Source organism: Thermobia domestica, chromosome 16, assembly GCF_964235325.1.
Source record: "Thermobia domestica chromosome 16, izTheDome1.hap1.1, whole genome shotgun sequence".
In the NCBI taxonomy this organism is placed as follows: domain Eukaryota; kingdom Metazoa; phylum Arthropoda; class Insecta; order Zygentoma; family Lepismatidae; genus Thermobia; species Thermobia domestica.
In genome coordinates, this window is record NC_137469.1 from 104,186,729 (window position 1) to 104,207,120 (window position 20,392).

A 20,392-nucleotide genomic window follows, 5' to 3' on the forward strand; every position below is an offset into this window, starting at 1 on the left:
CTAGTACTAAGAACTTTCTATACCACCTTTTCACGACAAAACGAATAAACAGTTAGAAATTAATTTTTGAAGATGGTTAGCACTTGGCTCCAGTGGAGTTTCTATAAAATCACTTCAAGAAAAATCATCGTAAGAAAAGGAAATCCTAAGAGGGAAAAGAAAGTTTTGAAATCATGTAGAAATATTTTTCCTAAGCATTATTCTTCGCGTGCGAAGAACGAGAATTTTAACGCCTTAAAGAAAAGAAATTTAAATATTGGAAGTTTTCTTTTATTTATATTACTACCCACATATAAAATAACAAACATATCACAATCTTACACTGTAATGTTTAAACGATTTAAAATTCACTGTCTTTCACTTTAATAGTCATGTAAACAATGTAGATATTTCACATACACACATCAATCCAGAGCTCCCTCCAAAAACGCTAAAGCGTCCACAGCGTCAATAGAAGAGTCAAGGTCCCTCCTTTGGATTGTTTTCTTCTTTGCTTGTAAGGTAAACGAATACGCTTCCCGTGCAAATGCCTCTATGAACAGCTCCTAAAGAATTAATAATAACTGTAATTAGATATAGTTCTTAATAGGCACATTATCACTATGACTAAGTACTTCTTAAAAATGCCTTGAGGATTACCTGCAAGTGATTCTTAATTCTGAGACCCTAGCTGGTGTCTGTATTAAATTGGAAGTGTAGTAGAAAAAGGTGTCTTCTCAATGGCATTTCAGCTAATGTAAGATGTAATCCACTACGGAGTTCTTTGGGAAAGTCAAGCACTTCATCATACATCGTCATATGAGAACTACGTACGTATGAGGAACGTAACTCCAAGAATGAGATATTCGTTTTCTTGGATGTATGTACAAAATTTTGAAAGCCCACTTGGTGCCTTTTGAGTGTTATTGAAACTCACTTTGTTATGCCTTCACTGCCATCCAATAATGTTTTTACCAACTTATTTAAAAAAACATTTCTTAAAAAAAAAAGAGTCATCTCTTGTAAACCTACGAAAATGGAATTACGTTGCGCTAGTTCTCATACAATGTTCCTTATTGAAGGCAGCTTTCATACTGAGATTTTGCGATATTTACTGCTTAATAACTAGAAAAACTGAAATTCAATAAAGCAAAAAATCTTTAAAACAATAAGGTATATATTACAATTTCACAACTTACAAATCATAAAATTCACTATATACAATATTTACAGCCATGTTAAGTTATGTCATGCCTAACAAGCAATGTACAGAACAAGGCACGATCAGATCCAACTCAAACTTCGCCCAGAGAACACATAATAGAAAAGAAAAAATGCCAAATTGGAGCTGCTCCCATCCAGAAACACCGGAGATATGCTCCGCAACATAACACACCACGCGACAATATGATATAAGGTAGACATCGCAAGATACCAGTTTATGTTGGAAACGGAAAGGATGGGCAGCACCAGGATATCAAGATATTTGATATGCTATAACACTGACTTGGCGGCCATCTTGAAAGCCGCCATCTTGGATATAGCGTAAGGTATTGAAATGAGAAGCGGGGTGTATGATATATCAATGTAAGGTAAAATGCAAAAGGAAAACCAATGATGTAACCGCGAAAAACATATGTGTAATGATATGGACGGGACGAAGTGTAGAAGACTCGGGCAAAACAAACGTGTATTCGAAGGACAGAATTATAGGGCAAGACCCCACGATAAATGGTACGCGACAAGTAACTGCAACAGTGTCTGTGCATGGAAGTGCATCCGCCTTGACAGATTATGCCTTCCGAGGATATTGGTGCCTTTCTCTGATATTGTGACTGTTTGGGATGTTACCTTATGCCCAGCATAACGTAACATGGCCCGATGCTTTTGAGCACCTTGTATGTTGGTAGGAAAATTTTAAAATTTATTTAGAATGTTAAGAGAAACTTTTATTTTATAGTAGAAAACCGTAGGTCGAGAATTTTGCGTAATTTTAGTACAACAGAGCGTTTCAATAGATGTTATATGAGGATTACATGATTATTAATTATATTTTATATATTTTACGCATTTATCCATGAATATATTATTATTTTAGACAAATAAGTGTATATTTCGACTTTTTCAATGGTTTTCAATTCATTTCTATTCATATTTCGGCCTAGGGAATCTTCACAAGAAAGCTAAAAATTTTATTTCGTAAAATCTTCTTCAAAATTCCAAATTAAGAAAGTCAGCCATAATTTCTTCTTGGTGCATCTCTTTGTTTCGAAAAAAAATTATTTGATTGGCTAATCCACAATCACAGCTGCGGCTGAGATTTCGGTTTTCTTTGATCTTCACACAGAAGCCTATCATCCTATCGTTACGTCATGATTATCTTCCAATTAGGGATCATCTTCTTGTAACTCTTTGTCTTACGGCGTCAGCCATTTCAAGAGTCAGACGTGCAGTGTTTAGCGTCTGCAGAAAAGTGGAATAATTTGTGATCACGTTAAATTGTGTTAAATTCTTCGTTTTGGCGAATATTGGAAATTGTCATCAGAGATAAACGTACGGTGTTTGGTGTTTTCAACAGATTATTAATCCAGAAATAGTCCAATTGTGAAGTGATTTCGTATAACATAATGGATACTAGCCTGTAGATGTCTAGTGTTATGGAATGAGCTCCTTAGCAAATTTTGCGTTCTCGATCAGCCAGAGAACCTAAGAGAAGCCAGAGGAGACGGTGAAGGAGAGAGAACATTGAGTGGTGGTGCAGACATCGAGGAAGAAGAAGTCAAGCCACGCTCGATGCCTTTTTCTGGATAGGTGCTGTAGGAGTTAGTATCCTAAAACTGTTTTGAGACCACGTTTTACGAGTTTCCCAGGAATCTCGAGTGGAAAAGTCGTCAGGAACCGTTTTTTTTGTTATTAATATATCCGTTCAGTCGCTGTGTAAGAAGAGGATTCAAGTAAGTAAGGAATAGTGAAAGTGAAACTCAATCCAGGTATTTGGCGTGAAAATTTCCTTGTTCTGACAAACATGTGTGAATATATTTTCTGGTGTACGTGTAATATTCGTAATATGAAGCATTAAGTTCGTAAAGTTTCCCTCAACGCCGCACACATGTAGATTCAGGCAATGTGACATCGTGTTTTCATTCGATGGGGGGAAACGAAAGCTAGAATCTCAGCACAGAGCGATTGTTGTAATCTCAAGAAAAATGTGTGTACCACACACACATTTTCCCCAGTGATGAAAAGATGTTTTAGATTCCCCAAAATCTAGAAAGTATTCGTTTCGGTAATTCTGCTAAAAATTCAATCTTTATTTATTTTGGCATGTTTTCTTTGGTTTTTGAAATAGAATGATTATGAATGTTGAAGATGTAAACAAGTGTCAGTTTCACGGCTACTGTCAAGTGCAAGGGTACATGCATTTTGCGTACCGATAACTGAAAACTTTCAGCAATAGGCTAAGCCTACGTAATATTTTAAAAATCTGATACCCATCAAGTTAGAAATTGCAGTTTTCCTTGTTAATTACTAGTAAATATCTTTTCCTTCTTTTTTTAAGAAATTCAATATATTCAGAGCGACACTGATGCAAAACTAACCACTGCGTCTTCGGCAGGAATGTGGTAGTGGACACAAAACAAAATATAAATGCGAAATAAGTATGGTGCTTTATGAAATATATGTGTGAATTTTTTTTTTATATATATATACTTGTTTAGGTTAAGTTAGTATAGTTAGATTAGGGCTTTAGGTTTAAGTGTGATGTCATTATGTACATGAATGTTTTGCCTGTGCTAGATTGTCATGTGGGTCCGAGCTGAAGAGAGGTCGCGAAGAGCGTAAATCCTCTACGCCGGCCACAATCTCGACGCACAGAGGAGTGTGAGCACCAAAGAATATGTAAACAGAAGCAAAATAAGCTAACCACAACATGTAGGCAGTGAAGTTATTATTTTCAGTAGTGTTTTGTATTTTCTATTGTGTCCTTTTGATTGTTTTGCGTGTCGATACAATGTCAATGCTCTAGAAGGCAAGAATATTTAATGAATATTAAAGAATATGAATATTTCGAGAATATGAGCAAAAGTAAAGAATGTTTCGGCTCTGAAAAGTATAGAAATCGATTTTATTAATTTTATTTTGATGGGTATGTCAGTTCAATGTAAATATTTTCTTATTATCGAATATTTTGTCCAATAATACATTTATGAATATTTTGAAGAATAAAACTTACTAGCCGTGAATGCATCTTTCTTTTTCGAATACGAAATCTAGTTAGCTTGTAATTTTAAGAAGTCATAGAAATACAGAGTTGATGTTTTTGGTATGCATGCGAAGCATGATCAAAACAGAGAGCAGTATGTACAGAATAAGTTTACTGGGGAAATGAAATAGCTGTGAAATTCAGGGAAGAGACTTTCCTTAGTGTGACCGAGTTGAAAACAACCGAATCTGTAGAAATTTCTCATTTTATCAGTTTCGATCAAAATCTCAGTTTGGATTTTTTTTTTTTAATTACAAAATTCTGTTTCAAGATTTTTTTTTTTTTCAAATTCAGATAGGGCTTTCACAGACAACATCAAGATCTTCTTTGTGCTCAGTGCCAGCTCCACTCGGAGGTCGGTGTCCTGTGTCTGTAGTCGTGGTTCACAACCTATTTCCGGATGGGACGTGGATGATGAACTGCAGGCCTGGATATCGGACTGCGAGTCGAGACGGAAGAGAGTTTGGAAGCTTTATATTTCGGGCCAAATTTGAGTTCTATTTTCCGGAGATGATTGGCTTGGTGAGTGTATCAGTGACTGCTGATGACGAGCCCATACGGGCCCAGTAGGTTCGGTGTCACTAGTCGGTGATACATTCAACATAGCATGTAATCTCAAGGAAAGGGAACATCATACAAAACACAATTCAATTACATTTATTATTATTATTTATATATTATTTTTTTTTTTAAAAGTAAAAATGGCGACCCTTAGCCAGGATTTCTGTTGTTTCAATCCTACGCGAGCGCTAAGGAAAACAAACAATCACAGCGAAGTATTTGTAATGGGGATCATTACGACAATCGCTACATTGAATGAAACATGGTCACTTCTGAATCTGTATGTGCGTGATGTTGTGGGAAACAAACTTCATGAAAGTGGAAATGTCTGTGGGTAGCAGATCAAGTAACGAATCTCGTCATCCGAGTGAATACATATGCTGTTCTGATGAAATTGCAGGGTTTAGTGTTTATTGTGACAGTTGTTTTAGATGGGTACATGCCCAATGTTATGGTTTGTCAGAGGAACAAGTGCAGGAGTTAGACAAAAGTAGTGAGCCGTGGCTATGTAAGCCTTGCCGGGCGAAGCAGGTGACAGTGTTGCCACTGCCGAAATCTCCGGAAACTGAGAGTGATGAAGGCGAACGTGTAACGCGGGGTAGCCCGAATGATCCTGATAAGGAGGAAGGAAGTCGAGGAAACGTAGCTTCCGGTCCAAATGTGCAATTAACGGACTTTGCGGCCATGATGGAACGCTTCAGTCAAACCTTAACTGTAACCCTAAACGAAAAATTTGAAAAGGTGGACAATAAATTTCAGGATATTAGCAGTAAATTTCAGGATGTTAATAGTAATTTTCAGGCGATGAGCAATCAAGTTGACCGTAAATTTCAGGATATGAATGAAAAATTCGATAATGTAAAATTTGAATTGTTACAAACAATTAATGAAAAAGTAGCCCATGTGAACGAAGACGTAGAGGCTGTTAGGTCGGAAGTTCGCGATTTATATACCTCTGTTGGGAACTATCAGAATAAAATAGACGCGCGGGTAGATGCCGTTGAGGAAGGTCTCCGGTTATCGGTTGAAGCGCAGAATCGACGATGTGACGACTTGACTAAGGAGTTCTCACATCTCGAACTCAGTACCCAAAGGTCGTGTCAGGCACTTGAAGCCAGGATTCAGACGTTAGAGGGAAAACAAAACCAAAGAAAAGATAAACGGTGTAGTCGTAAACGAGCGCGAGACTTTGTTGTCGGTGATGAAATCGAGTCTGACGGGACCGAGTCAGACATCCAAGTGGATGTACCGGTCTCTTCAGTTGGGGAGACTCGTACTGTTCCCACGGTGACTGTCTCTGTCTGTCAGCCGACCAACATTCACGGCACAAATGTCCTTCCCTTTGAATTATCTACACGTACGTTGAACTTAAACAAGTCACATACGTCCTGTGTTGAGACAATAGGTTGTCAGGCGTTGTCCAGGAGGTCGAATCCATTGTTAGTTTCGCCTCAGGTGTCAGGATTTTCCAATCCTAGTTGTCGGTTGAACCATGTGGTGTCCTCTAGTAGTGTAGCAGACATGACTCCTTCGTGTGCTGGAGTTCAGGAGGGAATATGTGGTCACGCGGTGGTATCAATGCCAGACAACTTAACTTCTGGACAAAATTACCAACACTATTCCATTTTCGGTCAAAATCATTTGGGTGCAAAGAGCCCCGTCGTTGGCCACAATTCTCCCGTGAACCCCAGTAGAAGCGAGGAAGGCTTTGGCAAGCGAACTCTAAATTTAAGACTTTCTGAATTAAATCACTTACCTACATTTTCTGGTGAATACGGTTTGGCTAGAGCATTTCTAGAAAATTTGGAACAAACTTTTAAGGTAATTTCGGCATCAGAACACGAACGTCTAACCTTGGTACCTTGTTGCTTAACAGCTGGGGCCAAGACATGGTTTCAGACTGTATGTCAAGACATTAATAGTTATGCGGATTTTGTGCGTCTGTTCCGAGAACACTATTTTTCGGCGAGAATGGAAAGGTTGCAAAAGAAGTTCATTCAGGGAATGAAATACGATCGAGCGAAGTACAGCCGATTAACGGACTTTGCGTGGAAAATAGTAGCAGAATATTATGCTGTGGCACAACACCCGGATGAAACCGAACTGATTGAGATAGTCTTGGATTGCTTACCAGCTGGTGATGCCAAGTTGTTGAGGGCTGTTGAGCCAAAGAACATTCAACACCTTATGGTGAAAATAGCTGAGATAGAGGGACATCCAGAGCCTAGTGAACCGGTCACGGACAAGAAGTTTAGACGCTTTCAGGTACGTCAGGCGAAAGTCGTCAAAAAGACAGAAAAGTCAGGGAAACAAACCACCAAAGATACTTCGTCTCAGACGGAGGAAGACGAAAGCAAGAGGAAGGAAGGAAATTCCAATGGCAAAGGAGATTACCGATTTTCCGGAAACCGGGGGCGAAGAAGGAACTTCCAGTCTCGAAGACCTTGGCCCAATCAAGGAAGACCGAATTGGGTAAGAGATAGTAACGGAAATCGGAATGCTCCGTATGGGTACAACCAACGCTACTATCCAGCAGCGATAAGTTATGGGTATCCGCGGGGTACATCTCAGACATGCGCGCCAAACGCGATGAACTCAGCAGGAGCGCAAGCCTATCCGGGATACGCGCCGAATTTACTTCCTGGAGGGGGAGTGGCGGCTCCCACGTCCGCTTCTTCCCCAGGAGTGAACATGGCGATGTCCACTGGATGGCCTCCGCAATATACGACATTCGTACCTACGATGGCTCAGCCACCGGAAACGAACGGGAATAGTTTGGGAAATGCTTATCGCAGCCCTCATTAGGGGAGAGTGTGGACTGCGATGTGGATTCCTCAACTCCCCAGAAAGAACAAGATCGGTTAGCGAGTAGTCAAAATTCCAATTTGGTAACAACCTCATTCGATTTTGATACTAACCTTCTAAATTCAAAATTCAATGTTTTGGCAGCTTCCGAAATTCGGGGATTTTAGAAAACTACATGCCATCTGGAAGGATTCTCAATTGTAGTGAGAACCAGTCCAAATGGAGTAATTTTCTAAAAGCGGCCCAAGATTTGTGCAATCACTCTTGGTGTGATGCTCTCGGATGTACTCCAGCGGAGCGTTTCTTAACGTATTCGGCATCCAAGAGCTTCAAAGAAAACTTCGTTTGGCCCAAAGAGACGGTACAAGTAAATGAAGACAAGAAATTTGTAGTTTCTGTTCCGGCAGCAGAACCGAAGAAGGAGAGAAAGCTGCGGAAACAGCAAGACATCGTCACAGAAGGTTCTTTGGTGATGGTGAAAACTCATCATATATCGTCAATACCCAAAAAGGTGTTTGCTAAATTTATGCATACATACGTTGGACCTTACAAAGTGGTATCTTTATCTCGAAATTCAGCGAGATTGCAGACTCTGCAGGGAGAAAACATAGGAGTTCAGAGTTTTGACAATCTGAAACTGTTTCGCTGTTCAGAAGAGAAAAGAAAAGAATTATTAGAAGGATGAAAAAAAAAAGAAGAAAAAGAAAACTTAGTTTATAGGTTAAGCTTAGGTTAGGCTTGATTAGAATGTATAGTTGTAATTAGAAAAAAAGGATGTTTTATCTTGTATAGTCTCTAGTAATTTAGTAGTAACAGAAAAAAAAAACAACTTAAGAAGAACTCATAAGTTCAGATTTTTTTTTTTTCTCCGAAGCTCCCGGAGGATGTTACCTTATGCCCAGCATAACGTAACATGGCCCGATGCTTTTGAGCACCTTGTATGTTGGTAGGAAAATTTTAAAATTTATTTAGAATGTTAAGAGAAACTTTTATTTTATAGTAGAAAACCGTAGGTCGAGAATTTTGCGTAATTTTAGTACAACAGAGCGTTTCAATAGATGTTATATGAGGATTACATGATTATTAATTATATTTTATATATTTTACGCATTTATCCATGAATATATTATTATTTTAGACAAATAAGTGTATATTTCGACTTTTTCAATGGTTTTCAATTCATTTCTATTCATATTTCGGCCTAGGGAATCTTCACAAGAAAGCTAAAAATTTTATTTCGTAAAATCTTCTTCAAAATTCCAAATTAAGAAAGTCAGCCATAATTTCTTCTTGGTGCATCTCTTTGTTTCGAAAAAAAATTATTTGATTGGCTAATCCACAATCACAGCTGCGGCTGAGATTTCGGTTTTCTTTGATCTTCACACAGAAGCCTATCATCCTATCGTTACGTCATGATTATCTTCCAATTAGGGATCATCTTCTTGTAACTCTTTGTCTTACGGCGTCAGCCATTTCAAGAGTCAGACGTGCAGTGTTTAGCGTCTGCAGAAAAGTGGAATAATTTGTGATCACGTTAAATTGTGTTAAATTCTTCGTTTTGGCGAATATTGGAAATTGTCATCAGAGATAAACGTACGGTGTTTGGTATTTTCAACAGATTATTAATCCAGAAATAGTCCAATTGTGAAGTGATTTCGTATAACATAATGGATACTAGCCTGTAGATGTCTAGTGTTATGGAATGAGCTCCTTAGCAAATTTTGCGTTCTCGATCAGCCAGAGAACCTAAGAGAAGCCAGAGGAGACGGTGAAGGAGAGAGAACATTGAGTGGTGGTGCAGACATCGAGGAAGAAGAAGTCAAGCCACGCTCGATGCCTTTTTCTGGATAGGTGCTGTAGGAGTTAGTATCCTAAAACTGTTTTGAGACCACGTTTTACGAGTTTCCCAGGAATCTCGAGTGGAAAAGTCGTCAGGAACCGTTTTTTTTTGTTATTAATATATCCGTTCAGTCGCTGTGTAAGAAGAGGATTCAAGTAAGTAAGGAATAGTGAAAGTGAAACTCAATCCAGGTATTTGGCGTGAAAATTTCCTTGTTCTGACAAACATGTGTGAATATATTTTCTGGTGTACGTGTAATATTCGTAATATGAAGCATTAAGTTCGTAAAGTTTCTCTCAACGCCGCACACATGTAGATTCAGGCAATGTGACATCGTGTTTTCATTCGATGGGGGGAAACGAAAGCTAGAATCTCAGCACAGAGCGATTGTTGTAATCTCAAGAAAAATGTGTGTACCACACACACATTTTCCCCAGTGATGAAAAGATGTTTTAGATTCCCCAAAATCTAGAAAGTATTCGTTTCGGTAATTCTGCTAAAAATTCAATCTTTATTTATTTTGGCATGTTTTCTTTGGTTTTTGAAATAGAATGATTATGAATGTTGAAGATGTAAACAAGTGTCAGTTTCACGGCTACTGTCAAGTGCAAGGGTACATGCATTTTGCGTACCGATAACTGAAAACTTTCAGCAATAGGCTAAGCCTACGTAATATTTTAAAAATCTGATACCCATCAAGTTAGAAATTGCAGTTTTCCTTGTTAATTACTAGTAAATATCTTTTCCTTCTTTTTTTAAGAAATTCAATATATTCAGAGCGACACTGATGCAAAACTAACCACTGCGTCTTCGGCAGGAATGTGGTAGTGGACACAAAACAAAATATAAATGCGAAATAAGTATGGTGCTTTATGAAATATATGTGTGAATTTTTTTTTTATATATATATGCTTGTTTAGGTTAAGTTAGTATAGTTAGATTAGGGCTTTAGGTTTAAGTGTGATGTCATTATGTACATGAATGTTTTGCCTGTGCTAGATTGTCATGTGGGTCCGAGCTGAAGAGAGGTCGCGAAGAGCGTAAATCCTCTACGCCGGCCACAATCTCGACGCACAGAGGAGTGTGAGCACCAAAGAATATGTAAACAGAAGCAAAATAAGCTAACCACAACATGTAGGCAGTGAAGTTATTATTTTCAGTAGTGTTTTGTATTTTCTATTGTGTCCTTTTGATTGTTTTGCGTGTCGATACAATGTCAATGCTCTAGAAGGCAAGAATATTTAATGAATATTAAAGAATATGAATATTTCGAGAATATGAGCAAAAGTAAAGAATGTTTCGGCTCTGAAAAGTATAGAAATCGATTTTATTAATTTTATTTTGATGGGTATGTCAGTTCAATGTAAATATTTTCTTATTATCGAATATTTTGTCCAATAATACATTCATGAATATTTTGAAGAATAAAACTTACTAGCCGTGAATGCATCTTTCTTTTTCGAAATACGAAATCTAGTTAGCTTGTAATTTTAAGAAGTCATAGAAATACAGAGTTGATGTTTTTGGTATGCATGCGAAGCATGATCAAAACAGAGAGCAGTATGTACAGAATAAGTTTACTGGGGAAATGAAATAGCTGTGAAATTCAGGGAAGAGACTTTCCTTAGTGTGACCGAGTTGAAAACAACCGAATCTGTAGAAATTTCTCATTTTATCAGTTTCGATCAAAATCTCAGTTTGGATTTTTTTTTTTTAATTACAAAATTCTGTTTCAAGATTTTTTTTTTTTTTTTTCAAATTCAGATAGGGCTTTCACAGACAACATCAAGATCTTCTTTGTGCTCAGTGCCAGCTCCACTCGGAGGTCGGTGTCCTGTGTCTGTAGTCGTGGTTCACAACCTATTTCCGGATGGGACGTGGATGATGAACTGCAGGCCTGGATATCGGACTGCGAGTCGAGACGGAAGAGAGTTTGGAAGCTTTATATTTCGGGCCAAATTTGAGTTCTATTTTCCGGAGATGATTGGCTTGGTGAGTGTATCAGTGACTGCTGATGACGAGCCCATACGGGCCCAGTAGGTTCGGTGTCACTAGTCGGTGATACATTCAACATAGCATGTAATCTCAAGGAAAGGGAACATCATACAAAACACAATTCAATTACATTTATTATTATTATTTATATATTATTTTTTTTTTAAATTGTAAAAGGGACCGTCATGAAACAGTGTAGCAAACCGTGCAAAGGAAAAGATACATTCGTAAAGAAATGTAAGCTAGAACAGGGCTGGCCTTTCCCATCCGTACGCACTTTGTTTCAGATAGTGTTGTTTAAACAAACGTTGGCCGAAATGTCTCTTGTTCACACGAAACAACAAGAAAATTGAACAAGAAACGTACAAAACTGTGTCCAGGAGTGGGCTTCAATCACAGGTAGGTCGCGCTTTTGATCACCAATCCAAGATGATATGTCCTACACTCCGGAGTGAGGTGCCGAATTGCTGTTCCATAAGAGGTAGTCCTTTGTAGATTATGTAGTCTCCAAACGAGTGATCGTATTGCGGGTTGCAATTGTGGTTTTCACTGTTCCAAACGGAATCCCAATATCCTCGGAAGGCATAATCTGTCAAGGCGGATGCACTTCCATGCACAGACACTGTTGCAGTTACTTGTCGCGTACCATTTATCGTGGAGTCTTGCCCTATTATTCTGCCCTTCGAATACACGTTTGTTTTGCCCGAGTCTTCTACACTTCGTCCCGTCCATACCATCATACATATGTTTTTCGCTGTTACATCATTGGTTTTCCTTTTGCATTTTACCTTACACTGATATATCATACACCCCGTTTCTCATTTCAATACCTTATGCTATAATCAAGATGGCGGCTTTCAAGATGGCCACCAAGTCAACGTTATAGCATATCAAATATCTTGATATCCTGGTGCTGCCCATCATTTCCGTTTCCGACATAAACGGGTATCTTGCGACGTTTACTTTATATCATATTGTCGCGTGGTGCGTTATGTTGCGAAGCATATCTCCGGTGTTTCTGGATGGGGGCAGCTCTAATTTGACATTTTTTCTTCTTTTCTATTATATGTTCTCTGGGCGAAGTTTGAGTCGGATCTGATCGTGCCTTGTTCTGTACGTTGCTTGTAAGCAATAGTTGCCAGATCCGCAATTAAGTTTCTTTCTCTCATAGGTGTACAAACCGAACAAAGATACCTATTTACCACAGGAAGAATTATGGAGCTGTTTCTTAGTTGTAGCAGTACACACTATGTAATTTCAATGTGGTTGTAAATATTGTACAAAGGTTTGAAAAAAAAAATCAAGTCGTTTCAAAAAAAAGTAAATAAAAAAATAAAAATACACTACGCCAATTTGTGAATACACTCTTTTGGCGCAATTATTTAGAATGGACAAATATCAAAATAAAACACACATACACACACACACACAAAGTTCCATGAATCCAGTCTCATTTCCACGGAAACATCCTGACAATATGCCAATTTAAGAGAGAGAGAGTTATTTAGCCTAGTTATTTATTTAAGTTTACTGTTTATTCTCATTCCAATTTTGACTTTGAACTTCATGTTCCACACATTCTAACTCTTTTCCAAGTCCTTACTAAAGTAGTAACCGCTTGTGAAAGATTTGCCACTTTTCTAGAATAAGGTACTATTCTGTTTATTATATATACTAAAATTATACTATAACAGATTTAATTATGACACAAAACAGAAGTAGTGTGTTCGATTTCTCTATTATTGACTTTTTATTGTTTTCAGATAATGGAATACAAAATATTCAACATTCTGGTTAAGATGGATAACATCATACCGTTTGAATGAAGGAAAGATATTTATATAGAAATTTTTTTGTAACTTGTTAAAGATTTACATTACTATTCATACAAAGTACATTTTTTTTATTATTATTTAATTTCATAACATAATTTTAATGTATTTTCTCATATTGAAATAAATCATCGAATATTTTAAATTGGTTGTTTTTATTAAGAAAGAATGAAAGAAAAAATTTTACTTTTCTGTTTCAAATACCTCATTGTACTGACATATGCAGCACCTCTATGATATTACAGACTGATTGCATTTCACTGTAATTATATGAAGCATGATAACACGAAAAATGGCACACAAATAAAATTACAATTCTTCTCCTATAACAACATTGTATTCCACAACTCTAAATTGACATTCAAGCTGTCCCGTTAAATATGTGGGTTTAACGAGCGATAATATCCTCATTTCTGTATCCCACAATTACATGTTTTCTTTATTTCAGAATTAGAAGAAAACAGTGGTAGATATGAGGCATCGCTCTTTCTGGCTATAATATTGACTTACTCAATTCAGCCACTAAACCACACATAATGAAATTAATGACATATGAAATATATACAAATGTGCATGCAAAAACTAAAAACCTACAAGACGGAACAGCATTTCAGAGTTACTTATTACACATGTCAATCGTTATGAGGAGAACTTAAAAAAAAAAAAAAAAAAAAAAAAAAAAAAAAAGTCATATTTTATATATATATATATATATATATGATTAATTCAAGACTTCGGGAATAATTCATGCTTAAAGTTTCTGAGTTTTGTTTGATTTCTGGACTCATCAGGTTTGTACAAAATATAAGCTACTTCAAGTTCAAAACGCTATTGACGAGGCATGGAAAAACAGAATTTAGTCGGTGTTACCATCATTGTTTTAGAAAACTCTGACGGACCTTTACTTAATTAAATTGCATTGGTGGAGAGATGATCAAAAAATGTTTGAGATGTGTGACGCCGTACACAGTTTTAACCTAACATTTTTATATCCATCACCTTCAACACATGAATAAAATATTAAACACAGTCAATCAAGGTTATATCGATAATGATTCTTATGATGGTGGTAGCATTGAAGTCGCCATAATGGTTCCAGAAATTTCTACTTTCTGATTGTCTAAAAATTTAAGATGATTTTGGTTTACCTCGGTTCTAGTAACTTAAGTACTATTGATTAGCTCCAGGACTCAACCAAATTTCACTCCCGTTTGGATTTATCTTCGGTCGGATCCCGCCGCTAGTAACAGATCTTCTTGTTCCGTGATGCCATTTCAACTATGGCTGGAACGAACATTATTCAGTGACGACCGTCCACAAGAGGTTCATACAATTTAGCACAGAGGATCATTTATCACCAAAACGTAATATATTATAACAATACAACCGTAACATTATTGAACATTAAATAGAAGGGTTATCAATGATAAGTTCATACGGAACTCAATAATAATAAATTGAACGCAACCTAACACAAAATAAAACACAAATTCAAATTAAACCTGCAATGTATCGTTACCGATAGAATCGTTACGTTATAGATTGACCCAGAGAAAATCCGCATCGACGTTTGGCAACATTCCGCATTACTTTGACATGTTTTGCGATCTGCAGATCGGATATTCTAGTAGCAATAGCAACAAACGGCAAGTGCTTATCACGCATATTCTGATTATTAGGAGAAGGTAAGTAAGCATTGTTTCCTGTATCAGTACAAATGTTTATGTTTCCACAAAGAAATAAATAAGATGGAAGAGCAGAGTGTGACTAAAGTTTTATATAGACTTTAAAGACTTATAGGTGAAACTTCTGTCTTCAGTAAGACGCTTACCCCCCAAAAAAAACCTAGAAAAATTATCAATATACAGGGTGTTCAGAGTTTATGGATGGCCGTGAATCCCCCGTTTTAATCCTGTACGGAGGAAAGCCTGTAGCAACTGTGAACAGGAGTGAATATCAATTATACAGATTGATAAGCACTAATCAATTAAACAACTCTAAAATGTTGTTACGATTCCAAGATCATCAATCAACCGAATTTTAACAACACTTGAGCACGAAACGCGTGTTCAAGATGGGTCCCCACATCATGAGAAAGGAATGAATGGTTCGTCGAATTTAGATTTGTCAATAATAGAAGCTAGTGGTGCATACCGACCCACAAATCATGGAATGCATTATTTCGACTGATGAAGCCTGCATTATTTTTGGTCACACACCAAAGCAGAGGGCACTATTCAGATATCGCGTTCATCACCTGAAACAAAAAAGGTTCGCCAACCAAATCATGGAAAAATCATATCGATTGGTTTCTTTGACAGTCGGGGTATGATTTGTTAACGCATTGTTCCCCTAAACACTACAGTAAATATTGATTATTACAGAAAAGTGCTGAAGATGTTGCGGAAACATGTAGCATGAAAAGCATCACACATATAAACCAAGTGAGTGTTGCACCATGATAACGTCAGACCACATACACCAATACAGTCGTATTATGCATACAGGAAATGAATGTCATGTAATGCCACAACCTCCAACCTTGCCTGTAATTTTATGATGCTGTTCTTTGACCATATCTCAGTAATGTTAAGTGTATCGACTTTTGGTTTTAGTCAAACAGGTATATATAACAGTAGTTAAACAGGTATCTATAACATTCTTCACAGGTCAGCTGTACAATGCCCGCTCCAGCTGGTATCCTTACGCAGACATGAGAAATTATATTCAACTAATTTTAACAAAATGACTCCACACTTCCCAAAAATCACACAACTCTACTATTTCCTTTAAAAGTGGTTCTACTTAACGATGTTCAATTGAATTGTGTATTGTAAAATTGGCTCTTCTTCTTCAGACCTGTCTCAAGCAAGATGTACTTTGGAAATGAAAACCTTGCGTATCCCATGCGAATATTTATTTGTTTTGGGTGAAATTGCTTCTAGAGTTGTTACACATCAATAATTAGTTTTCTGAAACGATGCCGCCTAATACGGAAAAATCACACCCCATGGTGCCGCTCTTTAGTTCATCATATTTCGCTTGGTTGGTCAAATTGGGTTTAGCATCCCGTCCAGCAGCGAAGATAAATTAGACATAGAACTATAGCTTAACGAACGTGGAATTTCACCATGAGCTCCCAACACGAACGGTATTTCGGTAACGGTTTGGCATACCGATCTGAAGTTTTAGGTAACCACATATGAATAACATCGTTTATAGCTGTATAGAGACATTTTTTATTTTAACTGTGATATTTTAGGTACCCTCGAACTTCACAGAGATACGCTGATAGTTTCTTTGTAATATATTTAGAATTGTCGTCCATTAAGGCTCAAAATGGAGTTTTTTGACAGAGCAGGACTTCGTAGCGTAGAGTTGTAACCCAACTCACGTAGAGGCGATATATTGTAGTGGAAAACGGTCTATATTGTATGGGCTGATCTTGAAATGAAATAAAATTTTCGTTTAACGTCTCAGGTTGTATCCTTTATACTCAAGGAAACGGATGGTTAATGAAAGTAAATGATTGCGAAATTAAAATTTTTTGTGCTTTCCCAGCAGGAATCGAATCCAACACCATGTGCTACAAAGGCGCCCGCGCTAAGTACTAGAAGACGGGGAGAACTATAGGTTGATCTCATCGTGGTCTACGCACCCGTCAATTCACCCCTGTCATTGCTCGGAGTCTATGCTAATAGACAGGGTTGGCAAAAATCATTAAAAAAAAAAAAAACTTTCGGTTTAGATTTCATTTATTTATTTAGATTATATACAGATAGAAATAAGATTGATTGGTCTTAATATTTTTATGCAACAACGGGGTTATGGAGGACGGGAACTACAACTTAAATAGGCTTGACTGATCTTAGTTTTCCCCGTAAAATGATTTCTTCCGCTTTTTAAATAAAAGAAATCATAATCTCGGATGTTTTTATACAATTCTGTTAGTACGATTTTTTTTTAAAAATGAACTGATTTCCCACAAACTGTTAACAACGCAGAAAATTAATTTTAAAAAACAGGTTATGTTTTTATCTACTATCTAATTGGCACTTCAATCTTATGATGATCTTCAATCTTAAGTTGGTTTTATCATCTTAGCCTTCGTCTGTCAACACTATCTCGATCATAACGTAGTTTACGAGCGGTTCCGGAAGCTTTTTCAGGCCAGCCACCCCGAGTGAGGTTTTCCTCATTCATCAGCCAAATGTCGAGATGGTTCCTCACATGATGGTCCCAGGCAGTCTTATTATCGAGAGACATCATCCTTCATAAGTGACAGGCTGAACGGGCTATTGATGCCGAAAACCCTCAAATCCAATTCCTAATCCTAATATCGTAGTTTAGATCGATCGCGATATATTAATGTCAGGAAATGAAGCTACTGTGAACTAATAAAAGCAGAACTCCAGGTACTCGTGAATTTCAACATGTTCTGGAAGTATTTTTTTTGGGAGGATGTGGAATTGTTAATAGATGCAATCTTCATTAAAATACAGTGAAAAAGTAAGAAAGATTTGTGTTATATATTTGGTTGTCTGAATTTAACTCTAGCGCTCATATGGGACGAGGACTTGCGGTTTAATGTGAAATCCGAGTCACATTATCTCCCACAGGAAACTGTAACGGGTCATTTGTAACAAACCCGTTACAATTGTTAGAACCATTGCGTTACAGTTAATTACAGTATATTTTAGTAGTTAAATAGCTTGTTAGCAGTTATAGTTAATTGTTATATCGGCTTAGCCAAATATACTTAGTGTGATTGTTATCAACTTTGATGTTTGCTGAAGGCTGGCATGAAAGGCTATAAAATTAATGTAACTTCCTCGATGTTCACTCTGGAATTATTATTTAAATAATTATTATTTTTCTGACCAGTGTATGCACTTCTTCATTAAACATAAATTATTTCATAACAGTTCCCATAACGTAACATTATCCTCTTCAAACGTTAATATGTATGTTCATATTAATGTAGGTAATAGAGATAATATTAAATTGTTGATATTTACTGTTGCTTATTATATCATTTTAAATTTATATTATGATACGATTGATGATTATGAATACGTATATACTTTATATTTATGAGAGAGTACAATATTTTAAGGAATTTTCTGATATGAAAAACTTACTACTTCAATGACTGTCCATGGAAACGTTGATATTATTAACTATAGTCCGCGTCACCAGAATTGGCGTGTGGCATCAGCCAATAAGCTCGCAGTGATCTGTTACTAAACCTTCAGGGAGGAATCTGATCATTCATAACTGTCCAAAAATACGAACAAAATCAATTTTATAACGTGCTGGTATGAAATGAACGAATATAATATCAGGTGTTAATGAAGATTTATTGTGCTAATATCAGAGATGTCACATCAAAGATGGTGGAAAGAGCTTTTTCTGTCATTGGTGCCTTCCATTTCAATTCAGGCAGAGCATGTACCATCACCATCTCAGATATTGTTGAAACTTTTTTTTATAGCAACTAGACATGTTTTTAAGAGACCCATATTTTTTTTTGTTTTCTCGAAAAAAAATTTTCCCAACCAATAATGGGCCATCAAAGACGGGGAGTACAATTTATGAGTTGTAGAAGACATGGAAAATGGTCAATTTCGGAGCCTCACCATTCGGCTATGGACACAGGTAGAGTTATAATTCTTGTTGTGGTATGTACATAGGGATATAAATAAACTATATTTTATTATAGTTTGGTTTGCGCATGCATATCTTTTTGTACATACGTTAACAAATGAACGTCCATTTATCTGAAATGTCGAAGTTTGCGAATTTTTTTTCGAGCACTTTCGGTTTGAACTTTAAAATTCTGTTTTCACAGTTGGTAAGACCTAGTTACCTGTTTTCCGGAAAAAAAAAAAAGTATCGCCTCTGTGTGCAACCGGTTTGTCGCAAAAAATTCGAGAAATTGTAAAATTTTCAAAAATCGCCATTTTTGGGCGCCATTTTCTCGAAAACATCATCTTTTAAAATTCTGAAATTTTGTCAGATGGTTCAACTTTACATGAATAATAAACACACCAAATACCATTCTCGACCAATGCTTCATGAATTAACTGCAGCCTTTCCTTTTAAGGTGAGCGAAGTTTCGTTAACTTTGATCTCACAGTTAGCAACACTGGGAACAATAAAAGTGCAATAATTTGATGATGTTTGTGGTTCACATTCATTAAATGAAGAATAAAAGGTTTTCTTGACTGCATTTTATTATTTTGATCAAAACGGCTCTCTGAAATAGTAAAATGAGCTTCCTCCTACTCCTTCGTTTTCTTAAACCGAAGTAATCTGAGATGGAAATTACAATTACGAAACACACATATTTTAAGTTTACTTGAAATGGCCATCCAATAAATTCAGATGATCTATTAAAAACCTGAACTATTACCTCAGTGATGATTTGGAATGCTCCAGGCAAAGTCTCAATTAAGTGCGATATCATTACAGTGATCGAAAAAGGACAAAAAGTTGAAAAAAATCGAAAGGTTTTCTTACGCGTTCCAAAGAAATTTACTGACTTTTTAAACTGAACAATCCCAGCATAAGAATGGGTCACTCAGAATTTTATAGTATTCGACTAAAGTGGGTCAGTCCGCAACCTGCGAGGGAAGTGTATGTGTGTATTGTGCAAATTTTAAGTTAGCTGCTGCTGCATTGCTACAAATCAAAGGTGCAACCTGTATTGAATGTGCCATGAGTGACCTATTTCCTTTAGTAGTATGATCCGCAGAAAATGACAGCTGTCTGTTTCATGAATGTGGTGAATGTCCTGGAGTGGAAAGAAATAAGTGTGGAGTATTTAATTATTGGTCCTAAAGAAAATGAAAGTGTTACGTATGCCACATGGGAAAAACAATGATTTCGTTAAAGAAAAAAAACTGTGCCACTTTCTGTTTTCGTATCGTACATTGCTGGTTTAACTATAAGAATTGTAATTCATGACTACATCATGAAAATCCACAGAGAATTAAGTGCTACCGAAAAGAATAGTATAAAATTTGAAGATACAAATTCTATTTTACTTCATGAGGACTTCGTTGAAAATTGTTATTCTGCAAAGTGAAATTCGGAGTTATCACCGGAATATGA

The 20,392-nt window shown here is 36.7% G+C and overlaps 1 protein-coding gene across 1 annotated transcript in view; it reads right to left on the reverse strand.

Annotated features, from left to right (window-relative positions):
- Positions 1 to 254: 254 nt before the first annotated feature.
- The window catches only part of PolE4 (DNA polymerase epsilon subunit 4), a 31,759-nt gene continuing 11,621 nt past the window's right edge, over positions 255 to 20,392 (reverse strand). Inside the window, exon 2 of the mRNA XM_081742885.1 lies at positions 255 to 545. Coding sequence (XP_081599011.1) covers positions 405 to 545 — 141 coding nt within the window. The 3' untranslated portion in view covers positions 255 to 404. The remainder of the gene's footprint in view (positions 546 to 20,392) is intronic.